Below are 17,245 nucleotides of genomic sequence, written 5' to 3'. Positions count from 1 at the left end.
TTTTCAGTTTTGTATTAGAAATGGAGTGAAGACAATGCTGGATAGTATCTGATTTCTCCAAGAACTGATGATTACTCCCTCCAAATTATCAGATCTGAAAGGAGAAATACAGCCATTCTTGAAGATCAGCTGCCATCTAGTGAACAGTGAGAAAACTGTTTAAAACATTACTTTCAAGTTTTTGTCAATTTAAACTAGATTCTTGGAGGAATATTGTTTGCCACTTTGTAAATTTTGGGATCTGTAAATTATTCAGGAGCATGGCTACTAAAAAGGATGCATTTGACATGAGGGCAATGTCACTCAGCAAACTTTTCTAAGAAAATATATGAATAATATACATGTGATTCCACAATTTGTTCAAAATAAGCCAATCCTCTGTCTTTCAATAGGACATAGTAGGTTTTTGGGACCTTCACTATACTAAAAAGAACTAAACTATCAGTGTCTTAAAGTAAAATAATCAGTGTTACAGCAATAAAATACAGTAAAAACTTAAAGAAGTTTAAGTAAAAATTTACTGAAATGTGTTCATCAAGCAACAATAGCAGAGTTTTGACATTGGACACTAACTTTTGTCACCTTGTTACTTAAGATTAGATTTGCAGGTGTTTTCCTTCTCATAAGAAATCAGATATTCCAGATACAATAAGTCTGTTAGAGGGAACCACTATATATGAATATAAACCACAGAACTCATTGCAAATATTCAATTTTCCATACTTTCCTTTCCTAAACACAACTTTCTAAAACCAAGCAGGGAGTCTACCACTTACAGTTTGAAACTCTGAAACAGAAATCTGCCATTTTAAACAGAGTATGTTTTTTGTTTAATCCAGTATGTACTTGAGGGCACTCATGTTTATGAGAACCTTTGATGGAAAGAAATAAAACAAGAGAACATGTTTATAAGACATTGGCTTGAAAATACATTTGCCTTCTTGGAAGGAAAGCTGCTTATAATCTTTTGTCTGTACATTCTCTGGACAGACATTAGTAAGTCCTACACCAAATACCTGGTAAGTCTAAATATTCCAGATGAGCATATTCCATGTAAACATTTGTGTATGTGTGCAGTACAGAACCGTGCCATGAAAAGAAAGATTAAGTAGATATCCAGGAGTAGAGGAATAGAAAATAAACACTGAAATGAGAAAATTTGGTCATGAATTGAAAGGAAGTCTATTACAGGTCCTTTTGCATATAATTAGGCTTAAAGAGAAGGCTTGCTGCTTTTCACACTACACAGCCCTACAAAATTTTGTGAGCTCCTATTCAGCATTTAGAATTATTATGAACTGGTTCTCTTAACACTGCCTGCTTTTATTAATATGGCTTACTTGTGTAGAGCCTTGGTTCAATAAGGCATGTGATTAACCAGGACACCATCACAAAGGTTTTCTTACACTGTCCCTCCTGACACCTTCAGGATACAATGCAGGACAGTTTGTAATTGTGCTGTAAACCCCCTTCTCTGGGTTTTCTGTGAATTTAACTGTGTCAGACTGGCATCAAGCACTTGAGATCCCAATTCTTGTATGTCTGTGGTCTCCAAGTCTGTGTGTAATCAGCACATATGACTTTATTTAAAACAAAGCTACTTTCCAGAATAAAACTATGCACATACTAAATTTTATCTTGTAGCCCACAACGCTGACAGACCTCCTGGAAAGATTTTATAAAAGCATCGCACAATTCATGGCACAATCTAAGAAGGTGGGGGACCAAAACTTTTCTTAAATGCTGACTAAGCATTTGTCAGAGCACATACTGCTACAGGTTTACCAAGTGTTGAATTTGTTTCTGTGTCTTAATTACTTGTATCAACAGTGTCTCAAGGCAATGGTGCGGCTCCCCACGTTCTTTGAACCAGTACTCACAGCTGAATCAATGGCGACTGCTGGTGACAGAGGAGCAGAGGGAAGCACTGGCAGGGGCACAGGGATGGGGATGCCCAACATTTGGGAACATGTTTCAGAAGCCCTGAACAAATGGGCAGTGCTGAGGAGACAAAAAGAAGGCAAAGAAATGAGGGTGGCAAACAAGCCCTGTCATGACCAGCTGCGTGGAGAACGAGCCAGATGACAATTAGAAAGGGGGTCAATGTATTTCATCGATGGGATGAGGGTATAAGAAGTCTCCAGGGCACAGCACTCACCTCACAGGCATTGCTATGTCAGCCCTTCAAAAGGGAAGGCCCAGGGCAGTGGCTGAGGGAGGGCGTGAGGGAGCTGGCGGACATTGAGTACTGTGGCCATTTCTGGGCCCTTCAGTTCAGGAAGGACATTGAGGGCCTGGAGCAGGTCCAGAGAATGCCAAGGAAGATGGTGAAGGGCCTGGAGCACAAGTCCTATGAGGAACGGCTGAGGGAGCTCGGAGGGCTCAGCCTGGAAAAAAAGAGGTCAGGCAGGACCTTAAAGGTCTCCACAACTCTTTGAAAGGAGGCTGAGGCCAGGTGGGGTTTAGCCTCTTCTCCCAGACACGACAAAAGGCCACAGAACTCAAGCCACACCAGGGGAGGTTTAGGTTGAACATTCGGGAATAATCCTTCGCAGGAAGGGCGACTAGCTATTGAATGAACTGCGCAGGAATCCGTCCCGGGCTGTGTTTAAGGACAGACTGGTACTGAGTGCCGCGGTCAGACAGATACGGTGGTTAAACACAGCCTGCATTCGCTGATCTCGGAGCTCCATTCCCACCGAATTCATTCCGCGATGCTCAGGGGGCTGAGGGAGGGCGCAGTGCGCGTGCTCCGCTGCGGCGCATGCGTGGTGCCGGCTGTCAGCGCGCGAGCGGCTCGGCTGTGCTCCGGCCCGTCCGCTCCCTGGCCGGGGTCTCGTCCCTCCCGCCGCGGGTCGGCAATGCCGGGCGGCCGCGGTGCTCCGGGCGGTGGCGGAGCGGGAGCCCCGCGGAAGGGCCAGACGCGGTGAGTAAGGAGCCGACGGGCTCGCGCAGAGCAGGGAGGGTTGCTGCCCTCCCTCTCGGAGGCAGCGATGGAGGCGGCAGTCTTAAAGCTGCTCCCGCTGGACCCGCGAGATGAGGGCACGCAGCGGTGCCGCTTGGGACCTGCCGCGCTTTCCTTGCTGGGAGCCAGGATCGGCGCCCCGCTGAGGGTCTCCTTGCCCGGCGGCTGCTGTGTGTGCACGGCGTGGCCCCGGCACGACCTGGCGGACGGGTACCTGCAGGCCGACCTCAGCTGCAGCACGGCGGGGCTGCCGGGCCGGGAGCTGCGCGGGCTCTCGCTGAGCTTGGACCGACTGCGGCTGCTGCTGCACGGACCCCTGCGAGCAGCGGCCCTCAGAGTGGTCCTCAAGAGCGCCGCGCTGAAAAAGTCCACTCCCAGAGCGGTGTTGCAGGAGACTATCCGAGAACTGCTAAGAAATGTATATGTTTCGCCTGGTTATGTTGTTACTGTCGCCCCAAGTTCCGAAAATCCCGTGGTGTATGTTGAAATACTGTCTGCGTCTCCTTTGGAGGAGGGAGCTGGATTGATAACTCCCCAAACAAGCATAAAAATTAAGGAGGTGATCACTTTAGAATGGTACCGACATCTATCAGAAGACGCTGCCAAAACTCAAATTGCAGGACTGGATGATGTGGGGAAGTCTTTGAAAGAAATGATTGATTTGCCTTTCCGCTTTCCAAAAACTTTCAAGAAGCTGGGTCTTTCTGTCCCGAATGGAGTGCTGTTAATTGGGCCCCCAGGTGTAGGGAAAACGCTCCTGGTAAAGGCAGTAGCAAAAGAGCTGGGTGCGTATCTGCTGGGCATCAGCGGCCCAGCCCTCCATGGTTCAAGACCAGGGGAAGGTGAAGAGAATTTGCGAAGAGTCTTTGAAAAGGGCAGAGAGATGTCAAACGAGGGCCCGACCATTCTGTTTTTTGACGAGATTGATTCTTTATGCCCAAAGCGAGGAAGTTCAAACAATGCTCCTGAGGATCGGATTGTTGCTCAGTTGCTGACGCTGCTGGACGGTGTGGGGAGTGAGGGCAGGATGGTCATTGTGGCAGCCACAAACAGGCCTGATGCCCTGGAGCCTGCGCTGAGGAGACCCGGCAGATTTGACAGAGAGGTAAATAAACCCTGCTGATCATACACTCGCATTTTTCTTTCCTTATTGAGGTGGAAGGGGGCTGTTAATAGTTTTTGTTAATGTCTTCTAGTCATGTTTCATAGTGGGATTTTACAGGTTGGGACAGGTGTCTTGTTTCTGTCTGTAATTTGCTGCAAATTTGGTATGGTTATTTTGGGTTTTTTTACTCAGAACACTGAGAGCTTCATATACGTGAAAATGGATGGGAGGAGTCTTTTTATTTCTTTATCATAGAGACCTTGACCTGATCTTCAGAGGGTTTGTTTGTTTACAGATGCTTAGCTTTACAGGATTGGAATTTTTCCATTTACATCCTAGATTGAACATTTGTGTATTTCTCTGTAAAAATTTATGGTGACAGAGAACTAGTAACCTGTTGTGTCAAAACTTCTATTCAGGTTTCAGTAACAGAGGTTGGGTCTACTCTGGAAAACTTCCATTAGCCTAGTAGTCCAAAGAAGAAAACCACATGCAGTTATACAACACACAGTGCTTGTGCTTGTATTGTTTATTTTCCTGGCTAAACCCACCCCTAGGTCACCAGTTTAATCGAGTTCTTTAATTTTATGGGGTTTCTAGATTGTTGAGATGTATTTTTATGATGAAGTTTTACCAGGTTTTCAATAATATATGAATGATTATCTATTTCATTTTTTCCTATCATATTAGTCTAATTTAGTGCTTGTGATATAAAGAAATTATTATTTCAGTGTTACAGGACTTGATAAATGCTATCTGAATGTCTTATCAAAAACTTTTTATGCAAACACTGTTCCCTTGGAAAGTAAATAGCATTTTAAATACTTTGTATAGTGCTGGCAATAGGTTTCCTGTAAAACTCTTTAGTTGGGATATAAGTATATATAAATTTTCAGTAGCCAGTATAAAGGGACAAAATTGCTTGCTTAGGTCTGTAAGATAAATGCATATGGCAAATTATCTACTTAAAATTTTTGTTTATTCTGTTTGGTTTAGGTTATTATTGGGACCCCAACAGTTACACAGAGAAGATCCATCCTGCAGTTGCTGACATCTGATATGCCCATTTCTGCAGAGGTTGATTTGGCTAAGCTGGCAGAAATGACCACTGGGTATGTTGGAGCTGACCTTACAGCATTCTGCAGAGAAGCTGCCATGCAGGCTGTGTCCCACAGCTCTTGGGTATGCTTGCAAATCAGTCAAGAACAATGTCAGTAATATTGGTACTGCCCTTTCCTCATTAATAATTTACTTGAAAAGCTCGACAAGTTGAATACTCACACCAAGCATATTATAAATATAAATATGTTATTTTTGCTCATCCTGTCAGTTCTCACCTTAGTTCTGTTACTGCATCTGTGGTTTAATAGTAGTATTTCATATGGTTTAATAGTAGTATTTCATAAGCCTGTTTGAGATAAAATTTATTACATTCTTCAGTATGTGGTTAAAATGGATTTTGCAACTTTTTTATTTCTATTCATAAGATTGTAGGATGTGATGTATGTTAACCCTGAAAGCAACTATTTGATTGAGCAGATCACTGCCTAATGGAGCTATAGTTTAGAGACTAGTAGTTTTCTCTGAAACATTAATTTCTGCTAAAATTAGGGGGTTTTCCTGTATAAAAACTTGCTATTAAAGAGGTTATATTTTACTTTATGTTGCATTTTTGTGTCTGCAGTGTTTAAGCTCATTAGGTCAGGAATTTACTTCCTTAATAGTTGCATTTAGCCTTATGTGAAGCTTTTTGCGTATTAATGCAGCATTTAAATATTGTATTAAAATGTTGTTAATATTCTGTATCTGGGCTTATTTTTCAGGATTCAGCTAAAACTGAAAACATGATTACCATGGGAGATTTCCAAGAAGCTTTTAAAAAAATTCAACCATCTTCTTTTCGAAGTGCAGTTGGACTAACAGAGTGTAAACCTGTGACTTGGGAGCAAATTGGTGGTCTTGAAGATGTGAAATTAAAGTTAAAACAGGTAATGTATTAAACTTATTTAGATAAACAACTAATTTCTAAAATGTACTCCAAGGTATTCTGTACCCTACATTATGAAAAGTATTTATTTTGCAAATTACCTGATTATAAATTGTATTTTAAACATTATTACAGTGTAATCTTGTAATCTCAGGATACCACCACCAAGCATAATAATATGGGAAAATAGGCGTGTTTTTAGTAGCTGAAAAATACTTGTAGCCAGATAATTTGTCCATTCCTGAATATTTATCCAGGGATGGCTCTTGGCTGTTATCTCTTCAGGTTTGCTTTTAGTTCTGTTTCAAACTGAAAGTTTAAGCAGGGGGCGTTATTTGAAAAAAGACTAAATCACTATTCTCTGATTTCCAATTAATGTTTGTATCAAGGAGAGGAAATTATGTACTTGGCAGTTTTATTGATTGCTTGTTACTGAGAATTTCATCTCTTTTTTTATGTCCTGCCAGAGTATTGAGTGGCCTATGAAATTTCCTGAGGCATTTGCCAGGATGGGCCTGTCTCATCCCAAGGGGATTCTTCTCTATGGGCCCTCTGGGTGTGCCAAAACCACGCTGGTGAGGGCTGTGGCCACGAGTTGTCACTGTTCCTTTCTCTCTGTAAGTGGTGCTGACCTCTTCTCACCTTATGTTGGAGATTCAGAGAAGATTTTGTCTCAGGTACAGTTTTTAATTTATATAAAGTTCTCTAGTCTGTTTTTGGTTGCTTTTTGTAAAGTATTAGTTAGACCTTAATTTTGTTGTTGAAAAGATGATAGTGCTCTCATCTGATTATAAAATAGAAATGGCTTAGAGATTCACATGTAGATAAAGAGAGAAACTACCCCTAAAATTATACCAATATCAAATTTCAAATTCCTACCCTTTTGTTTTCAGTTCATTCAGAAATATAAACAAGAAGCAGAATTTGCCAAAGGTAAATGTAAGCCAGAACAGCTCTTAAGAATTATTACAAATGTACCTTTAAAGCTAAGTAAAATACAGGGTATATTCTGGGATTCTTTTTTCAGGCATTAATGTTTTATTTTATTACCATTTGTTGAAAAGGTTTTTCGCCAAGCAAGAGCAAATACTCCAGCAATAATATTCCTGGATGAGATTGATTCCATCTTGGGATCTCGGGCACTCTGCAGAACTGGCCATGGTGTCTCAGAGAGGGTTCTCTCTGTGCTTCTCAATGAATTGGATGGGATTGGGCTGAAGGTTACAGAAAGAAGAGGAGGCAAGCTACAGCTTGAGGCTCAGTGCCAAGAGCAAAGTGACGAGGAAAGAAAGGTATTTATGCTCCCTTTTCTGTACAGGAAGAATGAGAAGTGCTGTCCAGTTATTTCAAAAATTTTAGTTGTTTGCATTCACATTTTAATCTTTAAATCTTTGGACTTAAAAACATGCAAGAAGCTGTTTTACACTGTCATAATTACTGGTTTTTAGAGGATACTGTATATAGGCTGCTGATTGTTTTTACATACACTGTTCCTCAGTGAGGCTTTGTTTGACCAAAATACCCACACAGGCATTACTAGTTGAGTGTTCATCTTCTGTCACAAAAATCCTTTTATTGGCACTAAAGTAATTTTTTAGATTGATTGTGTGATTTTTACTCTTAAGTAAGTTCCTCCCTGAGCTTACTTTTTCCAAGTACTTCTCCTACTTCATTTGCAGCTCTTTCTCACACATGATGCATACAAAAGCAGCACAGTTATGATCTGTTAGTTACTTAAACACAAACTTGTACCTTCCCTTGTCAGTGAATTATTCACAACATTTAATATTTAGCTTTTTTGTATATAAATTCTTTCTTATTATGATACTCTTTGGGGGAATAATTGTAGGATACTAATTTTTTTTTGCATATAAAATGTTCTTCATTACAATCTGGCCAAAGGAAAGTCTTTATGTATTGCCAAGGCAGATACTAACTATATTTCTTCTTTGTCATATAATCTGCCCTGCACCAAGGCATTTTTTTACCTCAAAAAAGATAAAATACTAATATTGAAGGGAAAGTAAAATGTAAAATTACATTCTCTTTTTGCCCTTCCCCTCTTCTCATTAGTAGTTAACTAATGTATTTTGATAATATCTATCTCAACCATGTTGCACTAATTTGTTTACATGATCTCTTACTCAGCTAGAGTTTCAGGAAACTTTGAACAAAGATTTCATGGTAGTTGCTGCAACAAATAGACCAGATATGTTGGATGATGCCTTGCTCCGTCCTGGAAGGCTGGACAAGATGATTTATATTCCACCTCCAGATCTGAAGGTATTACACATCCATGCATGGCTTTAAAGGGAGAGGTCTTAATTGCCAGCATGCTTTAAGAGCAAAGGGGGTATATTTCTGTAACATCCTTCACAACTGAGGGGTGTTTCACTGGAGATCAGTCAACAAATTCAAGGTACAATGAAAAAAAATTTAAAAGTAATAAAGATATTTGTATTTTAAACACCAATAACATTTTAACTGGTGTAGGTAGTTATCATATTGCATATGGAAAATAGAGAAAATTTATATTTACAAAATCAAGCTACAGTTAAGGAAATATCAAAATAAGTTCTGTCCTTGCTTCAGATAATTTTTGTATACTGTTCCTAAGGCTAGTGTAGCTATTTGTCCTGAGCTTCACAAAAAAAAGTTGTCCCAAAACATGCCAAATCAGGCCTGTTCAGCCTAAAATACTGTGTTTTCATGAAGCAAGGAGTGACTGTGAATAATAGACCTTAAATATATGAGACAACCAGAAGTGCATTATCTCCATTAATAGCATTTTATTCTTCCACCATAAGCAGGTAGTTTTGGTGCTTTTCTGGATTTTCCTTGGCTCTAATTTCAAGTTTGGTACTGCTTTGGAGAAAGATTTATTTTTAGTTTGTTGGGTTTTTTCTTGCATAATATGCACCATTTTGCAGGGAAGACTTTCCATTTTGAAAATCTGCACTGAGAAAATTCCATTAGAAACTGATGTGTCATTAGAAGATGTGGCAGTCCTGACAGACCTCTTTTCTGGAGCTGATATTGAAAACCTGTGCAAGGAGGTAAGAAATATTCCTGGCTCATCTGTGAAATAAACTCTAAATAACAACTTTGAATGAAAAAAGAGCTAACTCATAGATGTTACTGAGCCATCTGTAGTAGAGATGCTTTGCCAATTTGCATTGAAAATCCAAAGAGAATGGTTAAAACAGAAGAACTGACCAAGGGTTCATTCTTTAAATAAAAAGTTATGGTAACCTTACCTGGATCTTTATCTCTTGTTAAATAACCATAAGTTATACAGTGCTGTTTTCAGATGCTTTAACTAATGATCTGTTCCTTGTAAAATATTTTAGAGTACTTACAGTATTCTTTACAATTTAAAACATGATAAGGGCTAAGTTGTTTTTCTTTTTCTTTTAAAGGCTGCTTTGTTGGCATTGCAAGAGAATGGACTCGAAGCAACTGCTGTAAAACAGGAACATTTTGTGAAATCATTGCAGACTGTAAAACCATCTTTAACCATAAAAGACTTGGAATTTTATGAAAAATTCTCTAATCAAGAATTAACCTCTTGAATCTATAAAGGAGTGGCATAACTCTTTTGAAATATATTACAAAGATTTTGAAAAGGTTTGCATCTTTCCTGCTTTTTAACACTGTACTTACTGTAGTTTTCAGGGAGTGTGAAATACAGTAAAGTGTCACTTTTAAAAAGTTCTGTAATTTAAATAATGAATAATAAATTAAAATCTCGTTTGCTTTGGGTAGGTTTGCATCTGATGAAACAAGTAATTGAAATACTTAGATAAAACACTCTGGAACAGCTTAGTATTACTGTAGATTTCCTACTTTTAAGTACAAAAAATAGCATAATAAGAAAATTTTAAATGTGTTGTGAAGTCTTCAAAAGACAGCAAATACATAGAAAATAGAAATGCCTTCAGGAAATTAAATAGGAAGAAGTTTCACTCTATATAAAATGTGTTTTATATGTGCCTATCTAGGCTTACATTCTTACAAGCAGATTCCAAAATACAGTGGCAGTGAAAGGGGTGCCAGTGCTTAACTCCTTGGTGTAGGTCTGGAAGTCAGGGGTTTGGGGAGTAATTTTGGATTAGTTATTGCTTACTGTACAAACATTTGGATTGAGTAAGCAGATACCAAGTATGTAATCAACTCAGACTATAATTTCTTCTTTAGAAAAGGGAGTTTGCATAATGACGATTTCTGCAGAATTATTTTCCCCACCCAGCCATTCCTGGTCAATACATTTTTGTGGGTTGCCTTCTAAAATACACAGACACTTCTAAGGAAATTGGTATTACATGTAGGTAAGTGTGCATTTTCACTTACTAGAGGGAAGGTTTTTATTATTTTTTATTACCTTTTCTTTTTCCCAGTGAAAATGCTCGAGAACAAAGTACACCACTCTCAAAGACAGTTCCGTATTTTAGCCAAGGTTCAGAAATTATAAGCCCATTAACAATTATTTCTTTCTCATAACAGGCACACTAGGGACTGCACTGAGTGTGGTTTATAGTGAGATGGATCACAAAAGGAACTTCCAAGGCAGTTGGTGGCTGAGCAAGGCGAAAGGCAGTAGTAGAAGCTGTTGTAACCTAGGAAAGGGCTCAGATACAAACAACTGCTCTACAGCTTGGCTTTCATCACCAATTTATAGAAGGGACCATCCTGTAGATTTATTAGTAGCAACAAATAGAGAGTGCTCATAAATACACAGAGGTTTCTCAGCAGCAGTGCTGAGAAAAAGTATGAAAGCTGTTTTGCTTCCCAGTGTTTGAGAGTTTGCATTGGAATTGCTGCATCTCAAAGTTGTTACAGTAAGATGTTGCCAACTCTTCCAAGATGCTGCTGCTGAATTTCCACACCCGCTCCCTAGAAGGACCAGCTGAGCTCCTTGTGCCCTATCATGTCTGTTCCTTACTGCTGGAAGTAGCAGAACATGCAGTGCAGGCAGCCTCTCCTTCCTCTCACTGCTTTCCTGTGGGCAAGGGAGAAGGGGAGAAACCAATGGATGGAGTCACCTGCTCTCACCTCCAGCCTGCCCCTGGTAGTTTTGCTCAGAGAGGGATATTAGGAAATGATATTGGGAAGTGAGAGGAGCTGTGGAACACAGGACAGTGATGAGAACCTGGGCCTGGGTTGAGCTTTTGCTGCAGCGCGAGGGGACGCAGTGACACCGGGCTCCTCTTCTGGTCACTCTAGGCAGCTCTCCGAGCTCTGCAGAGGCAGCTCTGTCATCACCTGGGTGTTTGCCTAGATACCTGTAGGAGGGGACAGGCAGGGGGACAAAGGAGAAGCAGAGAAGCCAGGTTGGAGTGCTGCAGGCACGGGGAGAGAAGGGCTGGGGCGGGACCGGCACGGGCTCTGTCCAGCCGCTCCCTCCGGCACCTGCAGGGGGCGCTGCCGGCCCGCGGGCCCGCTCCGCGCCGTGCTGCCCCTCAGGGCCCGCTCTGTCCGGCCGCCGGCGGGCGCGCTGTCCCCCCCTCAGGGCCCGCTCTGTCCGGCCGCCGGGGGGTGCGCTGTCCCCCCCTCAGGGCCCGCTCTGTCCGGCCGCCGGGGGGCGCGCTGTCCCCCGGGGGTGCGCTGTGCCGCCCCTCAGGGCTTCGGGCTCAAAGAGCGCGGGGCGGGTCCGGCCGGCACCTCCTGCCGCAGCCAGGCAGAGCTGAGAGCTGTCTGAGCCGCTCCGCAGCCGCTGCCAGCATGAGCAAGGGCATCTTGCACACGCTTAGAACGAAAAGAGAAGTGAGTTGGCCTGAGGGGTCGGGGCTGTGGTTACCCGCCCGCCGGGAGGGATGCGGGGGGCTCGGGAGGCTGCACCGGGGTTGCCGCTTGGTTTCCCGAGGAAATGGGACACGCGTAAAGTTCATGTGTTAAAAGTGAGGTGTGGAGAAGGGTAATGTAGAGGTAAAAGTGAAATTCACATATTAAAAGTGAAGTGGTGTAAAGAGGAATATAGAGGAAATAGACAGGAACAGGTAATCCCTGCCGAGTTCTGTGTAACCCTTGCTCCCCTACTCGTGGGTCTGTAGCTGGGACATAAGATCAGCTCTTTTCTCTATTTTATCTTTCAGCTCATTCCCCTGGCCGGAATATTGTCCTTCGCAGCAGCTGGGGCGTTCTCTTTTTGTATCTATTCCCTATTCCGCAAATCTGATGTGATGTAAGCAAAAACTTATTGCTTGGAGCTTACCCTAACTTGTTTTATTCAACCAAATATTTGACTATCATGTTTTACACACAGGGGGAAAAAAAATTGAGAGAAAAAAATGAGCCAGGCACATGTTCCAGAGTACTGGGAGTATTGATAATGACTAAAATATCTGGAGATTGTAAATAGTGAGGAAAATAATTAATTTGGAGTGTAGTCCAAGTTATTTCCTAACTTTTGATTTAATAATTATGGGGGTTTTGCTTTAAGTATAAGAAGTTTTAAATGTTATAATTAAGAATGTCATATAATCACATTGGTAGATGAGATGCACGTATATTGCAACCAGGCTATTGACTTGTATATAAAGAACAGTGTTTGATAGTATTACAATGGTTTGGCTGATAATTGGAGCCAAATCCTATACTCTTAAAGGTTTTGGGAGTATATTTATTTATTTTAAAGTGATTGGAATAAGCATTTAAACTGTTAGGGTAAAAGCGTTAGGGTAAAAGTTCTTTGTGTCTTTATTCAGTTTTGATTTTTCAGCTTGCTTCCCTCACAATGATATGTGAACAGTGCTGGCTTGCTTGGTGCTTTAGAAGCTGCAAATAAAGCAAGCTATCATTGATTCCTATCCAGATTTTAAAATACAGTGCCCAAACCTGTAAACTTGTGTTTTAGGGAGCTCCTTACTAAAGTGAATAGCTCTACTGACAATAGGCTGCTCAAATGAAAATGTGTTCAAGGACACACCTTAAAACATAATGCCTGTTTTATCTTCTTTTAAAGCATTCACAAGATTGGCAGTTCAGAACCATGGGAAACTATTGATCCTGCCAAGCCTCAGAAGGTAATTTGTACATATAATATATGTATAAATAGCATAAATTTCCAACACAATTAATCACTTTTTTCAATGTGTAAGAACTAGTAAAATATGAACAAGAGAACAAGTGTAAAGTTGATGTGTATCTAGTTAAAAGTGGAAACAAATACTTATTTGATTACTTTATGTCTTCACTCTATTAGCTGATGATAGGGACCTCTTACACTGTAGGTCTGATCTTAAATTCATACTGCACTTCTGGTTGTTGTGCTATGTCCATTCCCACCCCAAACATCCATTTACTCCATTCCATTGATAACAGTGGAAACTTGGAGTATAAGGAAGTGCTATTTACTTTTAGCTTGTTCCTGAATTACAGGATTGAGTAAGAATGTTTGGGTACTGTAGCCTGAAGGAAAAATATCTTAATTTATTAGAGCACTTAGGATAAGGAAAAGTAAAATTATTTGTGTGATTACTTAATTAATATCCAAGTGATTTTGTTCAACAAATTATTGTATCATCTCCTGCATATTTCTGAAAGGAAAATGTAAAGCCACTAGAACTTCTTCAGCAGTAAGCTGATCTTTGATATGGGGAGATGTGGGAGTGGAGTAAATGCTCACTGGGATTTTCCTAACTTTCATATTTTCCATTTCTTCCAGCTGGTAACAATCAATCAGCAGTGGCAGCCTATAAAAGAGCTGGAAGAGGTCAAAAAGCTGACGAAGTGAGAAGTTTCTGTTGCCTCCCAAAGGTACCCTATGAATCTAGTGGAATCATTTCTGCACAAACTTGACTACTGAAATCAGTGTGCGGAAATGCTTCTGCTACATTTTTAGGGTCTCCCTACATTTTTTTGGCCTCTGGATGAGGAGTGTGATGTTGCTTTAGAAGCTGGCATACAGCATCCACATAGTCCAAAAATCTGAATCAAAATACTCATTTTCAATAAGCATTTGATGTAAATTTTTGAGTATTCAGATGGTGATTATGGATCAAAAAAGCCTTCATAGTTTTTGTAGAATTTCAGGATTTGTTTCAAAACACATTAGTTTTGCCATTTTATTAATTTTTAATAAAATAAATTCTAAATTTTTACATTTCTTGCAAATTCAAAAGCCTTTCTAAATTGGGAATTCTCATCTCCTTTCAGAGATACAGAACTTTCTGTTCTATACTTCAATGTTGTATGAAGACTAAAGGCATAACCAGAGGATGTCTTTGTATGGCAGCATATGTGGTCATACAGTACACTTCCATTCCTTCTCTCTGTTAGATGTGGGGACTGATTAACAAAACCAATGTTGTGCTGCAAATATTGAAACTTACCCACTGAGGAGTCCAATAGGTTCTTTATCCTTCTTATTTAATTCTTATTGTATTTGAAACTGCAGATTTAGAACCTCAAAACCTAAGGGTTAACCATGGCTAGAAGGAAAATGAAAATCAGGTAAATATTGTTCATTATTAAATTTTTTTGAAGTTACTAGAATTAGAAAATCTGCATCATCCAAAACTACACAGTGTTAATTTCTTCTTTTTGTGCAAGGCTGTTCAAGTGCAAGCTGCAATGTACTGCAGAATTAGCAATATTTTTAAAGATTTCTACATGCTATTAGGAATATCTCTTTTATCAAATAGAAACTAGCTGATTAAAATTAGGAATGATTCTATGAAGAGACTCTTTAAGCTTCTGTGTGTTTGATCATGGGTTGGCCAGGGAAAGAATGTAATGGGCAGGGTCCCAGTAAAATCATGAGACAATAAGTGCATCCAATGGCAGAACAGTCCTTTTGTAGATATTTTCTGTATGTGCTCTCTTCCAAGCAGTTTCTCAATCTATTCCACAGTTTATTTCACAGTGAATGGTCAGAATTCATAATCCTTTCTGTGAGGAAGGGAGCAAAAGTGAAGCAACTGCTAATTGGGAAAAGTCCCCTTAAATGAGTAATAGTCAAGTGCTTTAGTTCATTCTGCTGCAGCAAAGACAAGCTTCATTTAGAAAAGCTGTCTCCTTAATTCCAAGGTAGCTTGGCTTCAGAAGCTGTTTTCTTCAACTGAGAAAAAAATAATCTAAATGTTGCATAAATATTTGTTTATCTAGTAAGGATGACTCAGCAGCATTTATGTTTTAGATGAGAGGATCTACTAGTCTTCAGAATAAGCTTGTGTTTAAGGAATGACATTACAAGAAGATTGAATATCATAGAACCACAAAAATACAGAGCTCTGAGGAATGCAAGTTTTAAGTGTTTTAAAACAGAAAATATTTTAAAATCTTTCTCTGTATTTCCATATTTCTACTGGACTGTAGCAAAAACAAAGTGCCATGCTCCAAGTTGATGCATTAATTGTTCTTCAGTAAGTCACTTTTTTTGGCTCCAAATACTATGGCCTAAGTATCTGTCAACATTGGAATAATAAATGTAAGTAAATTTTAGTTAACTTTTGTATTTAGCCACATTTCAGTGATGTTTCTAGTAGCATATTAAGCAGTGTGACTGCTGTCACACTGTGTGACTGCTGTCATAGGTTGTTGCTTATTTCATCATGTCCTGAAACATAACAGCTGTGCTAATAAATCTGTTTTCCTTTGTAAGCTGTTCTGTTTTTCTTTATTAATATGGATTTCTGGGCAGGGTTTTCACACAGTCTAAGAAATCAAAAAAAATTTTTTGGCAGTTCAAAAAGATTATGAGTATTGTTAAAGCTCTTAGGGTTTTGTGTCTTTTCTGACTGTCCCTAAAAATGTGTCCTGCATAGAATATTTTTTCTTATAAGTAGCATACACCAAGAGCAATTACTGTGTCTCCCCAATCAGCAGCTCAACATAAATCCATAAAGCAATGTACAAGTTATTTCCTTGTTCTGCAAACAGTAAAGATTCAACTGGTTGAATTTTATGAGCTGATGTTTATGAGAACAGTAAGGCTTCCCTGATCTGTGTCATGCAAACCCATGAGTCTTAATTCCATGAACAATTTTGAGGCTGTTGAAATTATTTAACAACTTTCTTATTTCTCTCTATTTCCTTTGCTGTCTTTAGTCTCCTACTCCATTCTGCTCTTGATTTTGGTTTAGTTGATGTTGACTTTTTTAACAATCACTACCTTTGCTCACCCTAGCTAGTACATTTACATGGAACTATATCACTTCCAAATTTCATATTAATTACTAAGTTTAATAAAAATGGTCACTAGTTTGTTAGAGTTTCCAGTATAGATTGGAAGTCATTAGAAATGTGTTTTAATAGTTCTAATCACTATTAGAAATCCACCATTAGAATTTATGGTCATGCTTCTCTAAATTTTTCTATGTAGTCTGTATGTAAATAGCTTTCTGGAAGAAGAGAAGAATAGAAGGCTGCTTTTTGCAGTGTATATACAATGAATTGCTAATTTTTGTTATTACAGTAGTTCTTCAAGGCCTTAAATCTGCAGATCTTGTGGTGGTGTGGCAGAGTGTGTTGGGGTTTTTTGTTTCTTTGCATGTGATAGCCCCAGTGTCAGCATTTCTCCGTCTGCCCCTCTGCATTCCTCTGCCACAAGGTGCTATTAGTGCAGTTCTGCACTGTCTGGTTCCTTCAGTGCTGGCTTTGTGCAGAAAACAGTAACTTACAGAGGGGGCTGATGCACCTGTTGAAGGAAATGGTTCATCCTGCAGTTGTTGTCTGCCTTAGTGCAGAGGGTGGCTGTCCCTAGGACTGGCTGTGGAAAACAAACAAGAGTAATGGGAATGATTCACTGAATCCAGCCAATGTTTGGTGTTGGACACTTCTGGAAAAGCTTTCAGCTTAAACAAACATGGCACAGTTTTCCTTTGCTGTCTGAAGCCTTTGCTGTCTGGCACATCCACATGCCATACAGGAGCACACAGACAATGAAATCCCATAAAAAGTGTAACTGAAATAGAAATCAAAGCACTACAGCTGGCTTGGCCTGGGGCACTGGGTTGGTGGGTGTTTCCCCCCAGTGCTGATGTGAACAGGGAGCAGGCAGCTTGTGTGCCCACAGTTCTCTCCATGGGGCAGCAGCCATGGCAGTAATGGCCCCTGGGAAGCCGTGAGGTGACACCGCATCCAGAGCACCTCGGCCTGTGCGCCGCGCCCGGGCCAAAGATCACACACCCTCACCAAGCTGTGCCAGCCCTATTTATGCTGGACCTTGCCCAGGTGAACAAGGGGTTTA

At 40.3% G+C, this 17,245-nt stretch overlaps 2 protein-coding genes across 2 annotated transcripts; both read left to right on the top strand.

Moving 5' to 3' along the window:
* The first annotated feature begins 2,960 nt into the window (after positions 1–2,960).
* On the top strand, positions 2,961–9,829 carry SPATA5L1 (spermatogenesis associated 5 like 1). Its single transcript, XM_054272625.1, has 8 exons — positions 2,961–4,070; positions 5,067–5,252; positions 5,894–6,058; positions 6,525–6,734; positions 7,122–7,349; positions 8,206–8,340; positions 8,988–9,113; positions 9,477–9,829. Exons 1-8 carry the CDS (start codon positions 2,994–2,996, stop codon positions 9,627–9,629), a joined length of 2,280 nt encoding a protein of 759 aa, XP_054128600.1. The 5' UTR covers positions 2,961–2,993; the 3' UTR covers positions 9,630–9,829.
* Positions 9,830–11,733: 1,904 nt separating this feature from the next.
* Positions 11,734–14,793, top strand: CUNH15orf48 (chromosome unknown C15orf48 homolog). Its single transcript, XM_054272626.1, has 4 exons — positions 11,734–11,820; positions 12,150–12,238; positions 13,019–13,079; positions 13,721–14,793. Exons 1-4 carry the CDS (start codon positions 11,779–11,781, stop codon positions 13,787–13,789), a joined length of 261 nt encoding a protein of 86 aa, XP_054128601.1. The 5' UTR covers positions 11,734–11,778; the 3' UTR covers positions 13,790–14,793.
* The last annotated feature ends 2,452 nt before the right edge of the window (positions 14,794–17,245 follow it).

Source organism: Melozone crissalis, unplaced genomic scaffold (genome assembly GCF_028551555.1).
Source record: "Melozone crissalis strain CALT ecotype California unplaced genomic scaffold, PUWL_Pcris_2 ptg000014l_1, whole genome shotgun sequence".
NCBI lineage: Eukaryota > Metazoa > Chordata > Aves > Passeriformes > Passerellidae > Melozone > Melozone crissalis.
Note: the sequence above shows the minus strand (reverse complement) of the source record. Positions and strands in the feature narration are given on the sequence as shown.